Source organism: Besnoitia besnoiti, chromosome VIII, assembly GCF_002563875.1.
Source record: "Besnoitia besnoiti strain Bb-Ger1 chromosome VIII, whole genome shotgun sequence".
NCBI lineage: Eukaryota > Apicomplexa > Conoidasida > Eucoccidiorida > Sarcocystidae > Besnoitia > Besnoitia besnoiti.
In genome coordinates, this window is record NC_042363.1 from 49,871 (window position 1) to 62,142 (window position 12,272).

A 12,272-nucleotide genomic window follows, 5' to 3' on the forward strand; every position below is an offset into this window, starting at 1 on the left:
CCTGCATTTCCTCAGTTCTCGCCCTACTCGCCGGCTTCGCGCCAAGCTGTGGAGGCCGGGAGAGAGTCCCACACGCAGGCCGCGTCTTCTTTCTCACCCTCCAGCCGCAGCGTTGTCGCGCACGGAGAGCCGCCTGATCAGACTCGAGTCTGCGCTGAAAGAGCGCGACAGGGCCAGGAGTACGCGAGAAAAGCGAGGACAGCGCCCAAAATGCCTCGCGGAATCGAGGGGAAGAACAAGAAGGGGAATAGAAAAAAGGAGAAAGAGAAGGAAGGGAAGAATACGGAGGAGAAGAAGAGCGCGGAGCTGCGGTGTCTCGCCGCGTGTCGCTGAGCCGGGCGAGGGTGGGGAGAGGGGGCGACTTTCCCTCGAGCCGCGGAGATCCGGAAAGCCAGAGAAAGTCCCCGAGAATAGGAGCAAAGCGCGAGCCGCGAAGAGCGAGGGACCGAAGAAAATGAAAAGAAAATGCGCAAGGCTGTGGAGATTCCCGCCGGTGTGTACCGCGCACACGCGCACAGCGACAGATGAGAAGTCCTTCTTTGCGAGGCCACAGAGAGAAGAAGGAAAAGCAAACTTGGTTACAGAATTGCCGCTTTTCTCTCCCTCAGGCACACCTTCCAGACTCTTTTCTGCCTCGCGAGGTTCTCTCGGTCCCTTAAAATCGCATCGTTCTCCTTCATCTCCCTTCGGGACTTTTTTCGGCGTCGGCGTTCCGTGATTCGCAGTGGCCGCTGAAGGCGATTTGCGTCGAGTGGATCTTTGCTCAACAGCTTTTTTGGGAACCTTTTCTCTCTTCCTCCCTTCTTTTTCCCAGTGGTGTGTTGCTCTTTTATTCACTTTCACGACGCCAGTGTCTCTTCATCTTCGCGCGTTTTCCAAAACTGCGCCTTTCCTGCCGCGCTCGCTCACAGCGTCCTCTGCGGTCTCTTTCGCGCGCAAGTTCAGCGTGTTTCGCCTTTGCTCTCTGATTTTCGATTTCTTCCTTGAATAGACACTGCGTGAGACCGACAAGGCGAGAGACTGTTGCTGCTTTCCTCGGCGTGTTGGGGGAAACTCTCCCCCCCCCCCTCCCCCCCTCTGCGTATCTACCCAGAGGGACGGGGGTGAGGAATTCACTTTCTTTCGTGCCACGAAACGACCTCTCCCGAGGCACGTAAATCGCAAACAGAGAAGAGGCCTGGACGTGTGCCGGCGGGAAGAGCCCCTATTTTTTTCCTCTACGGTCTCTTCTCGTAGGGAGGTAGGTGTGTGAAAACCTCTCAACCGGAGGGCGCAGGGGTTCACGGCCTCTTGTTCGTCTTCGTTCTTCCTCTCTGGAGATGGCGTATGTGTGTGCGTTCCCTTTCCCTTCTCGGTGTGAGTTTCGCGTTCGCGTCTTTCCTGTATCGTGCGGTGTTTGAGGAAACCGAGCGGCGCGCTCGCGGCCGCCAGCGAGTCGAGCTCGCGAGCTCATCCGCTTCCCCCGCGAGAGCCGGAGCCGGCGCGACGCGCCTCGCCTGAGGAGGAGACAAGTCGGGCTCATCGCGCCAGGCGTTAGACGCAAAGAGACCCGTAGGCGCGCGGAGCTGCCGGCGGCACATACCCGGGCGCGAGGCGAGAAGCAGAGGCGGCGTCGGAAGCTGTCACCGCGACTCCCCGCGCTTTTCTCTTTCGTCGCCCTCTGTTGCGGCGAGAGATTCCCTTCATTTGCAAGAGAGCCGCCCCGCCCTCTCCGTTTCCGCCTCGTTTGGTGCGGCGAGATGGCCTCCTTCGCGCCCTCGGGCGCCGCGTCGCCGCGGAGCTCGCGCGTCCCTGCGAGCGGCGCGCTGGAGGATCATCTTCCTCCGCATCATCGGCGACAGAGCGGGTCAACGGACGCCCGCAGAGGCACCTCGCGGTTCGGCAGCCACGCCCACGGCACGGGCGCCTCCGTCCGCGGCGCGCCTCATGGCAGTGCCTTTCCTTCCCACGCAGCTTCGCCTGCAGCCGCGTCCCTTGCGCGAGGCGACCCGCGCGAGGGCGGCTGTCGAGAGCGAGGCAGACGCGGCTGGCGGCCTTTCGGCGCGCGGCGCGGAGGCGGCAGAGGCGGCCGCGGCGCGCGCGGCGGGCGTCTCGAGGAAAGAGTAGTCGAAGCGAAGGTACAGACTCGAGAAACCAGACACAGGCGAGAGAGGAAACGACCAGAATGCGGGACTAAGAAGACGAGGAGGAACGCGCGCAGCCACGCCGGGAACTCTGCCTTACTCCTGGCGACCAAGCTGCTTCGCTTCCTGCGTGCCCGACCCACACACATACACACACCTCTATACATCAATATATATATGTACCTACATACAATAATATATATATCTATGCATAAATACGTATGTTCATACTCACATATATAAATACATACAGGGTTTAGGGTTTATAGTAGCTTTTACTCGCTTGACGCGCAGTCTGTGGAGTCTGTTTTGCGCAGATCTGCGTCGTGTGCGGCTCGAGCGAGGACGTGAAGTACAAGCTGCCTTGCTGCAGAGGCCTCTTCTGCTCGGCGGCCTGCTTCCGGCAGCACAGGCAGCAGCCTTCTTGCCGCCCACGCGAAGATTTGCGGGCTGACACGCCCGCGGGAGAGAGCGAGGCGCCGCCGCACAGCGGCAACAAGCGTCTCAGGGAAGACGAGGAAGCGTCGCCTGCAGCCCTGCGCACAGCTGAGGCCGCCGGAGAACGCGGAGAAGGCCTTGGCGTGGCGAAGAGGCGGCGTGGGGAGGAGCACGCGCAGCACGCAGAAGAAGAAGAGGAGGGCGAATGCGAAGAGGAGGAAGATCCCACCGAGAGCGCAGCGACGCTGCAGCCCCTCGCGCGAGATGCCGCGGAGGATGAAGACGAGCAAGAGATGGAAGACGACCAAGAGTCGCCGACGGCAGTGCGCTGGTTCCGCGACGGAGACGACGCGTTGGGCGATGAGGAGCTGGACGGCGCGTTCGACGACCGACTCGAGGAGGCCGAGGAAGAGGAACACCTCGGAAGCGACGAGCTGTCTCTCCAGCAGAAAGAAGCGCTGCGTAGGTCCAGTTCGAGTCTTCAGGAGCGGCAGACTTCGCCGACTCTTGAGAACGACGGAATCGCTTTCTTTCTCCGTCTTTCGCTACCCTGTATGAAGTTTTTCTGCGCGGGATGCAGTGCCAGCTCTTGCGGGGCTTTTGGCGAGTTTTGACCGAAATTTCCTCTCTTTTAAATCCGAGGCATTTCTCTTTTTATGTATGCATGGAGCCGCGTTCATAGTGACGTCAGCGTTCGAGCCAGAGGCACGAAGCGGTGGCCTCCTGTTTTGCATATTATATTCTTTTGCTGTCTCTGCCCGCACCTCGTTCTTTCTTTTCCAGGGAGCAACGCGGAGCTTCGCGAGGCGTTTGAGAAGAGTTTGCGACTAAGAGAAGCGTTTGCAGACATTGCCTCCGCCGCAGATAAGACTGCGGCGCTCGCGATCTACCTAAACGACGGCTGGTTTGAGTCGATATGCGATCAAGTCATGAATGTCATTCAAGAGGAAGATGAAGGACACTGATGTCGCCCAACCTCAACTTTTTCCCATATATATATATATATATATATATATATATATATATATATATTTATATATGTGCCCGCTGAGACGAGCGTCGGCAACTCGATCCGCTACATATATATATATATATATGCCGGAATTTACAAAAATAGTATATATATACTATTTTCGGGGTATGCATGCGCTTTTATATGTACTGCATGACTCTCTGTTCGTCCTTTTCCTGGAAAATCGCTTTCTTGCTGGTGGGAGGCGCAGCGCCTCGCGCTGCATCTACATACTATATACATGATGTATTTTCAGTATATAAAGAAGTATATATAAATATGTGTTTCTTAAGGGCGCCAGCCGCATGAGGGATCAGGTACTGTGCAGCGGCGCACGTTTTATTCAGTACGGTGCGGCTTGGCTTCGACTTTCAAACCGCACGTCGCTCTGAAGATTTTTCCAAGCTCGCGAGTCCGTCCACGTGATCTTGAAACTTCCGTCGCATGCTAGAGCTGACTACAGGCGCGCGTAACCCTCTGCAGACATATTTATATATATTATATTTGACAGTAAATAGAATTCAGGGAAGTGGTACTCCGCGGCGCTGCCTCATTCCTCGTTGCGGTTCTCACGGCCAAAGCTCAGTCGACGAAGTGCAACTTCGGATTTAGCATTTCTACGAATGGGGTCGTCCCCCTCTCCCCTCTGTACGAAAGCAAGAAAAAGGTGCAATCCAAGAATTTTGATCAGCAGTCGTGTAACTCCTTACAGGTCCGTTTTGGTGTCGGAGTTGCAAGTTTCCTTTGTAGGGGTTTTTATCGACCCGGCCTCGGCTTGTAGTTGAGAATCGCCCAAGCGACCCAAAGCGAACTGGCATGGTTTACTAGAGAGGGCAATCCCGCGGACCATTCCTCTCCCAGAGCCTTCACATAGTTTTCAGTGGAAGACTGGATACCGCCGCTTAGCGTTGGTAGCTTGATATATGTCTATATACAAACAACTCTACGGTATTCCAATTTTCCAGATGCGCCATACAATTTTAGATCCTATTTTTTCAGTATCCGTCGTCTCTCCTCCTCCTCGTCTCCAAGTAAAAGACGAGGAGAATACTGCTTGTGTCCGACGAGGCTGAGCCTCGCTCTTGCACCGGTGAAATTGTCTTGGGAGTTTGATCAGCCCCCAAACCAAATCAAGCAAGTGCGGCAGACCAGAAACTCTACAGGAAGACCCCGCGCTTATTTCCCACTTCCTACCTACGCACCCCTTTCAGGAGCTGCAGTCACGACCTCGGCTGAGAATCTACACACACCAACATACACGTGTGTTAAGCACTAGTGCAGAAACAGTCGCGTAAAAGGAGACAGTAAAGTGCAATTATACCCGTGGTTTCTACAACCGAGTGTCTAAGGGCGAGGCCCGAAACAACGGCCAGGAAAGACACGGGTTTTCAATTTCGCACCGTTGGGTATCCGCACGCATTGACGGGGCTCCCGGAGGAGAGACAATGGCACAGGAGCATAGTGCAGAAAGGAAAATCCGCTTCAGACCGGAACACACTCGCGGCACCGCTATCGAGATTTCTAGAAAAACAGGCTCGCAACTCGTCTGGAGCTCGAGTATCCAAGTGCCGTATACATCACCGCGTACAGTACGAGACGGATCTCGAACTACAGCGGCAACCTAAGTCCACCTGGCGGAAGCTCCGATTGATATTGCACTCTTAAATTCAGAGAAACTCACTTTACAGCGGAAACCCGATTTTCCTCTGACTCAAAGAGTGCGACGGACGCTCCGCCTGCGAAGAGAGACTCAACACCACATGTCTACGGGCGCAATACTTGCGATTCGCGCTGTTACAGTCCATTTGATTCTGCGACAGAACTACACAAGAACGAACCAGGTCTAATTCTTGTTCGTCGGGCAAGCAAAAGTCATCGAACTACTCCCCCAAGCCCCCAACCCCCGCTGAAACGGGCAGATAGACACTCAAAACGCACGTGGCAGATGCGCAGTTTCGCTAGAAAACAGGCTTGCGTCTTCCCGCACTCGTTTCCCGAAATAACCTTCAGACTTCAACACATATTCGCGGCTCAGCTATCTCATCCCGGATCGGTCATGGGAGGCGCGCCTCGTTCAGATAAACGGAGTTTCGCGAGAAACGACCGAACTTATCGAAGAGTCGCGCCGAGCAAGCCCGCCGAAGATGCCGAAGGGGAAGGTCTCATCTTCACCGCAATAGAAGTATATTATGTGTTGCAGTCTTCAGGTTTTTGAAGACTGAACGTTCATTCCGCCTCGTTTTTCCCCCGCAACTCACGTCCTTCTCGCGCTACCGCCGCCCGCCAGAGGGGGATTCGAGAACCGAGCTCCCATCGTGCATGCGCGACACGCAGCTCCCCACGGCGGTCGCGCGAGAATTTAGACGGCCAAAAATAGGAGAAACCCGGCACCGAGACCGCAGCATTCAACCAAAACGGAGCGCGAAACGGATCGAATTCAGGCCATGGCGTCGGACTTTGTCTTGACTCGTCCATCTTCCGCCGTAGAATCAACAGACAATCTCGTAGGGCCAGATCGTCGTTGACGGATAGAGGTTGTCGCTTCGAAAAAAAGAGTGAAACGTCTTTTGTTGGAAGCCAGGGCGTGTGGGGTTTGTGACAGAGGAGAGGTCGCGGCTTGTCTCGAAAAACAACAAGTAGGCGTCCTGCACCGGACAGAAAAATGCCACCCTCGGCCGCCCGCCGATTTCCAGGCTAGTAAAGCCGCGAAGTAGTACAGATTTACGCAAGTTCGGGAGGCCAGCACCCTACAGACGCGCCGCCTCTCGGGCTCGCCAGTGTATGCGTGGCGTTCAGACTAGTTATTTTCCACAGACATGACAGGAGAAGAGTCTTGCAGCTTGGGTACGCGAAGCCAAGCATCAGGGATTGAGGCAAGAAAACTCGTGACAGCGGCCTAACGCGGCAGGCGGCCTCTCAACTGTGCAAGGCCATCGGCGACTGCTGATTGTGAGTTGTTAGCCGGCTTTCAGCGAGAGCATCGCACGGCTGCCTCGCAAGTTAGAGCTCTCCAGTCAAGTCTGGCTACGACTCTCTAGAGGCAGTGACTCAGTCTGTCGCCTTTCATCTGCCGCTCAGCGTTCTCGGGTAGAATCACGCGACGCGGAAATCCGCATGCCCCGTAGCCAGACGGCATGCTCTTATACCCTACCATTACGCCTTACACGAAAGCTAACACTCAAAAATGTGTATGGCCACAGGTTTCTCCCGCATCCTGAAAGGCGATAGAAACACGTGTGTGTCGCCACTGCGCGTGAAAGAACTGCAAAGACACCCTGCAACAAAGCATACGAATGCAAGCACATATATAGACTTATATGCAAACCTATGTCGGTAGCGGGGCTTCAACACGGGCATCCGACGCACAGGCGGCATGTATCGAACGGTTTTAGCACGCTAGAAGAAGGCCTTCAGGCATCCAAGTTCTTCAAGCCGCTACCGAGCAAATTACTGCATGCTCATCCCATCATTCATAAAACTAATAAAAATCTTACAGTATCAGATATTCAAAAATCTTTAGTAAAATTAATGAATTTATCAACCAATCTATTATTAATAAAACAAGCAAAAAAACAAATTTTGATATTTTAGCATTAAAAAAAAATTTTACAAAAATATCTACTTGGTCTAATTTTCTTACAAACGGCTTTTATTTTTCTAGCAAAATCTTTATTATTAAGCAAAAAATATATATTTATAAATGGAGGATAGTTGGCGACATGAAACTGCTTCTGCGACTTCCGGATGGCTTAGATAGGAGTTATCTCCCGAGTTATTTTTCGTTCTCAAGGACGCTCGCCGCCGCAGAGTCCGCAGCCTCGCGAGCGTGCGACAGCGGAATCCACGCCGATGGAACGACGGCGACAAGAAGAAAAAAATGAAAAAGGCAGGTTGAGCAGTCTGTTTTGCAGTCTCGGGGTACAAAGCAGGTTCTTGGGGACGGAGAGCGCAGAGGAAAAGGAAAGGAATCGAAGCGCAAACGCTCTGCGCATCAACATGAGATGAAGACACAAAGACGTACGAGACACTCCAAAGCCCGAGCCGAAAAACATTAGTTATTCCAAAGAGGGAAGACGGTACACGCGCAGCCACACAACTGCAAAACACATAAAGCATACACTCTCATACTTAAATACATATGTATATATATACTTATATATATATATATATATATATACATATACTGACTCACATACAGAGGTGGACAGTACATATATATTTATATATCTTTCGTATACAGTAGATTCAGATTGCACGCGTACGCATGTGGGCGGGAGGAAGCCGCACCGGCCGTCGGCACGTTGGCGCCGGCGGCAGACCGACTACAAGAGGGAGAAAAACGAATCGGGTTCCTCTGAAAATACACGTCTGCCCTTTACCCTCAAGTGACAACTTTCAATCCCATTTCCCCCCCTTCTCCCGCCTCCCCCCCCTTCCCCCCCCCCGCCGCCTCATCTAGTTCAGCTGAGTTCCCAGAACGAACAGAATGCAGTTCAGAAAACGAACCTCCTCGTCTCTCTCTCTCTCTCTGAGCTCTTCTTCACGTTGATTTCCTTCTCTTTGCAAGCTAGAGTTGAAACTAGAGCTGAAACGGAATTAGAGACCGACAGGCGAGAACCTCCTCGTCTCTCTCTCTCTCTCTGAGCTCTTCTTCACGTTGATTTCCTTCTCTTTGCAAGCTAGAGTTGAAACTAGAGCTGAAACGGAATTAGAGACCGACAGGCGAGACTTCCACTCGCCTCCCGGCGCGCACTTTCGCATGCACATAACGGCAAGAGACAGAATACTCCCGCGCACTCACGCGAGATTAGATAATCTTCTGAGAGTGGAAGTAGCGAATCAAGTAAAAGACAGAGATGAGCGTCGTGCCGCAGAGAAGAAGCAACTGAAGAACGGAGAACCACACAACGCGGCTGTTGATCGACTCGTTCGTCCTCTGGAACCGCTCCTCCTGAAAACAGGGGGAAAAAGCGAAAAAAACGAACAATCCAGCCTTCCCCGACCAAAACGGAACCATAAACACCCAAGCAAGTAAAGTGCGCACGTACTTGTATATATATATATATATATATATACATATGTGTACGCACATACATGCAGATGTTGACAGATACACCCGTCGGACGAATGTGACATCTGCATATATATATATATATATATATATATATATATATATATATATATATATATATATGCGAGTGCCTGGTGGCCATGCACACACTGTAGGAGCCTGCACACGCAGAGAACGTGCGTGCATCCTAGAATGAATCTATCAACATCTGCAGGTGCGTACATATATATATATATATATTCTGTCTGAAGTACCCCGATTCGTTTTGCTTTGGCGCCGGCGTCTCACCTGCAGGCGCTCGTACTCGTTCTCAGCCTGCATGGCCTCGAGACGCTTCGCAATGGCATGCAGCTTGAGTTGCAGCGAGTCGACTTGATCCTTCTTCGCGAGATCCTGCAGAAAAGACACGAGATGATGCAACGCTTTTATCTGTATATATATGTATTTACAGATGTATGTGCGTGTAGGGGTTTGTAGAGACGCGTGCATGTCTGTAGAGGCACATGTATCTCTATAGAGGTACACGCATGTCTCTAGAGGCCTGCATATGCCTGTAGGCGCACGAAACTACATCTTAAGGCACGTGTATATTTGTTGAGGCGCAAAGGTACCTCTGTAGAGGCACGTAAATGCTCTAGGTGTCCGTTTTTCGCAACGCTTACGTCGATGTTGATGTCGGTGTCGCCGAGTTCGATGGAGACGGACCACTTCAGGAGCTGCGTGGAAAACCACTTGGAGGACGCGCAGGAAATGCAGACTTTGTACTCGCCCACCGAGGCCGTCATGTGCGAAATCTTGCCATAGGCGTCGGTCGGGAGGACTTCGCGGCTGAAGACTGAGCGGCCGTTCGGGTCCTTGAAGATAATGCTGCAGGTGACGCCTGCCAGAACAAAACACACAGAAAAAGAGCAATGCAAAGCAGCAAAGAAGACGGTGAACCATACGTGAAGCGACGCGGGGACACGTGGAGCCAAAGGGAGGAGAGAGAAAGCAAAGCGCACGCAGACAGGAGAAAAATCTTAAGAGGTTCGGGTGGAAAGCAGCCAGAGAGAGGGAGCGAGCAAATTCAAGCGTCCTACGCGGTTACAGGGGAGTAAAAAGAAAGAATGCAATCCATAAAAATAGCAAAGCAAAGAAAGCCAATTCATCTAGGACGTGGTGCTTTGGGAGAAAAAGCTGAAGTGAGACAACCGAGTGACTAAGCGCCAGATGCGTCTCCGCACACAGGACACGAGAGCCGAGAAGGCCTCACGTCACGTTCTGACAGCCCTTCACAACAGGCCGTCTCTCTATTCCGCTAATCGTTCGATCATTTCTTTCGAAATGATCGACGCACTAAATGTGTTTCGCAGAGGGAGACACGAGGGTACCAACCTCGCCCAGACTGCGGACAGCCACCTCCGGACCTCGGAATAGGAATACTCCTCCAAACCAAAGAAAATCTGGGTGACGTGGAGTGGGTCGAAAAATGTCGGTGAGACAGGTTGCGGAAGACATTTCGCTTCTTCGATTTGCTGTTGACGTCCCATCTGCGTTTCCGCCCCTGTCTGCCTTCCGCATGACGGAAAAGAGAAATGACTCACCAGGATTTTCAGGGTTTTTGTAGGTGACGGTCAGGGCCACACCAACGGGAACACTTTCCACGAAGCATTTATCCTGAGACTCCTGAACGTAAAAGTACGCGGCAGAGGCGCCGTAGACCTGCGGAGCCCACGATGATTCGCGGGGGGCGAGACGGACGCATGCCGCAAGCAAAAGTGCGGCAACCGTGGCTACACTCGCCAGACGTTTGCACGCAGGGAGGCGCGCGCCAGAAGCGAGCCCAGAGCGGGCAGTCCTCAGGTACGCCATCATGCCGACAAACAATTACAGTCGAGACAGGGAGGGGGCCGCAGCTCTTCGTGTACCGCGCTAATGACAACGCCGCGGAAGAGAAAACGCAAGAGAAGGCATACAGAATGCACGAAGAGAAGAGAAAACGAACGGTTAGGCGAAGGTGCCCCGTGGACGCAGCTTCAAGCAGCGTACAGGAAGTGCGCTGGAAAGGGGTCTGTGACCAAAAAAATGCAAGACGCCGCGGCGCCGGGGCGTCGTGGCGACGGTGTGTTGACGATTGGCGGCCTGCCGCAATGCAAGAGACTGATCGAGCAGAAGTTCGGTTGCAAACAAGAATAAGCAGCTTCTCCTCTAGACAACCGGAATTTCGGAGATTCTTATCGCTTTCAAACTCACACGAGGCACATGAAGCAAGGCTTGTGCATGCAAGCCAGGAGTCGACGCATGCACCGCTGAAGCGGCGGTGTCTGTACACTGCAAGTTCTAGGAGTTCCTGGCACGACTTACTTCTTTTTTTCTGCATCTTCGTCTAGGTACTGACAGAATGCAAAGACTTCCTGCGGCTGCCAGCGGAGAAGACGCTCTGAGATGGAGCTGCGGAGACCAAAACCTTTTCGAGATCGTGTGCCAGGTGTGTAGACGAGCTGCGAGAGGCTGACGATTTAGTTACACACTTTGTGAGTTAGAACCGTCCCGATTAGATCGTCGGCGTAAGACACGTGTATTTCTCCCGGTTTCAGATGGGCGAAGGCGAGCCTTAACTGGGCTTCTCACGATCCCAATGCCTGGTCGACCATGTATATAACCTGCTGCGCTCGAGCGACGCCAAGCGGAGCCATTTTTTTTCAGGATCAGCGAGACCCGACCAGGGATTCATCCTCACTGCCACAGAGCAGATTACCAAAATTCTAGTATGCCTATGGGATAGCGCATCATCTCACTGCGCCATGGCAGGGGTCACGAAACGTGACAACGTCATAATTCCTTGGGACTTGTACAAACTAGCAACACCGGGTTTACGCCGCCGAACGGTGCTTCTATAGATACTCCTACCGCTGAATTGCCTTTTCCTTTGTCATCCCAAATGTGAAGGGGTGTGACGGAAACAAATGCCATCAGCACTACATGGGCCGAGCAAGGTAGCAGAGCTGCCGCTGGCCTTCTCGTGTGTGGCTGCGGTGTGTGCTTAATTCACACAGCAGTGGCGAAGCTTGCGCTGAGATTCGGAACTGGATTGCGTGAAGCAATATGGTGTGCGCCAAATCTGTGCGTGTACCAAGTTCTTTGTTCGTGATGGCATTCCGTAAGGCTATTCGTGGGGAAGTTTGATTACCATCATGCACAATGAAGTACCTTCGCGGGAGGCTTGATGTGCTCTTTTTTGACGGTAGCTGCCGTGTTATACGGGTGCATGACCGACAGCGCAGCGCACCAGTCGCAGCTAGAGGGCAGCCCAGATAGAAGACAGCAGCCTGTAACTGGTGCGTCAGCTTTGTTTGATGTTGTCTCTACTAAAGTGGGAGACCAAAGCAATAGACAGTGACCTACGGAATGTCTGGATGACTCATTACACGTTCTGATCAATGTCGTGCCCGAGGCATGTAGAGGATCTATCATCTTCTTGGAGCACAATTCTTTAGATTCTGCACAGCTGCTACACTCGAAGCCCACGTGGGATATAGTGATCACTTGCGTGTTCGGTGAGTGCCTCTCCCTTATACTATTACGATGCCAAACCCTTGAATGCTTGCCTCCAAAAGCTACGCAACAAGATTTGCTGTTCACCGACACA

General features: G+C 52.8%; 2 protein-coding genes across 2 annotated transcripts; one reads left to right on the forward strand and one right to left on the reverse strand.

The window, feature by feature from the left end:
- Positions 1 to 1,739: 1,739 nt before the first annotated feature.
- On the forward strand, positions 1,740 to 3,526 carry BESB_081380 (uncharacterized protein; the record flags this gene model as incomplete). Its single annotated transcript, XM_029366488.1, has 3 exons — positions 1,740 to 2,117; positions 2,441 to 3,023; positions 3,345 to 3,526. The coding sequence occupies 3 exons, from the start codon at positions 1,740 to 1,742 to the stop codon at positions 3,524 to 3,526; spliced, it is 1,143 nt and encodes a 380-aa protein (XP_029216948.1).
- Positions 3,527 to 8,380: 4,854 nt separating this feature from the next.
- Positions 8,381 to 10,498, reverse strand: BESB_081390 (transmembrane protein; the record flags this gene model as incomplete). The annotated part of the gene is made up of 4 exons (XM_029366489.1): positions 8,381 to 8,524; positions 8,933 to 9,037; positions 9,307 to 9,524; positions 10,228 to 10,498. The coding sequence occupies 4 exons, from the start codon at positions 10,496 to 10,498 to the stop codon at positions 8,381 to 8,383; spliced, it is 738 nt and encodes a 245-aa protein (XP_029216949.1).
- Positions 10,499 to 12,272: the final 1,774 nt, after the last annotated feature.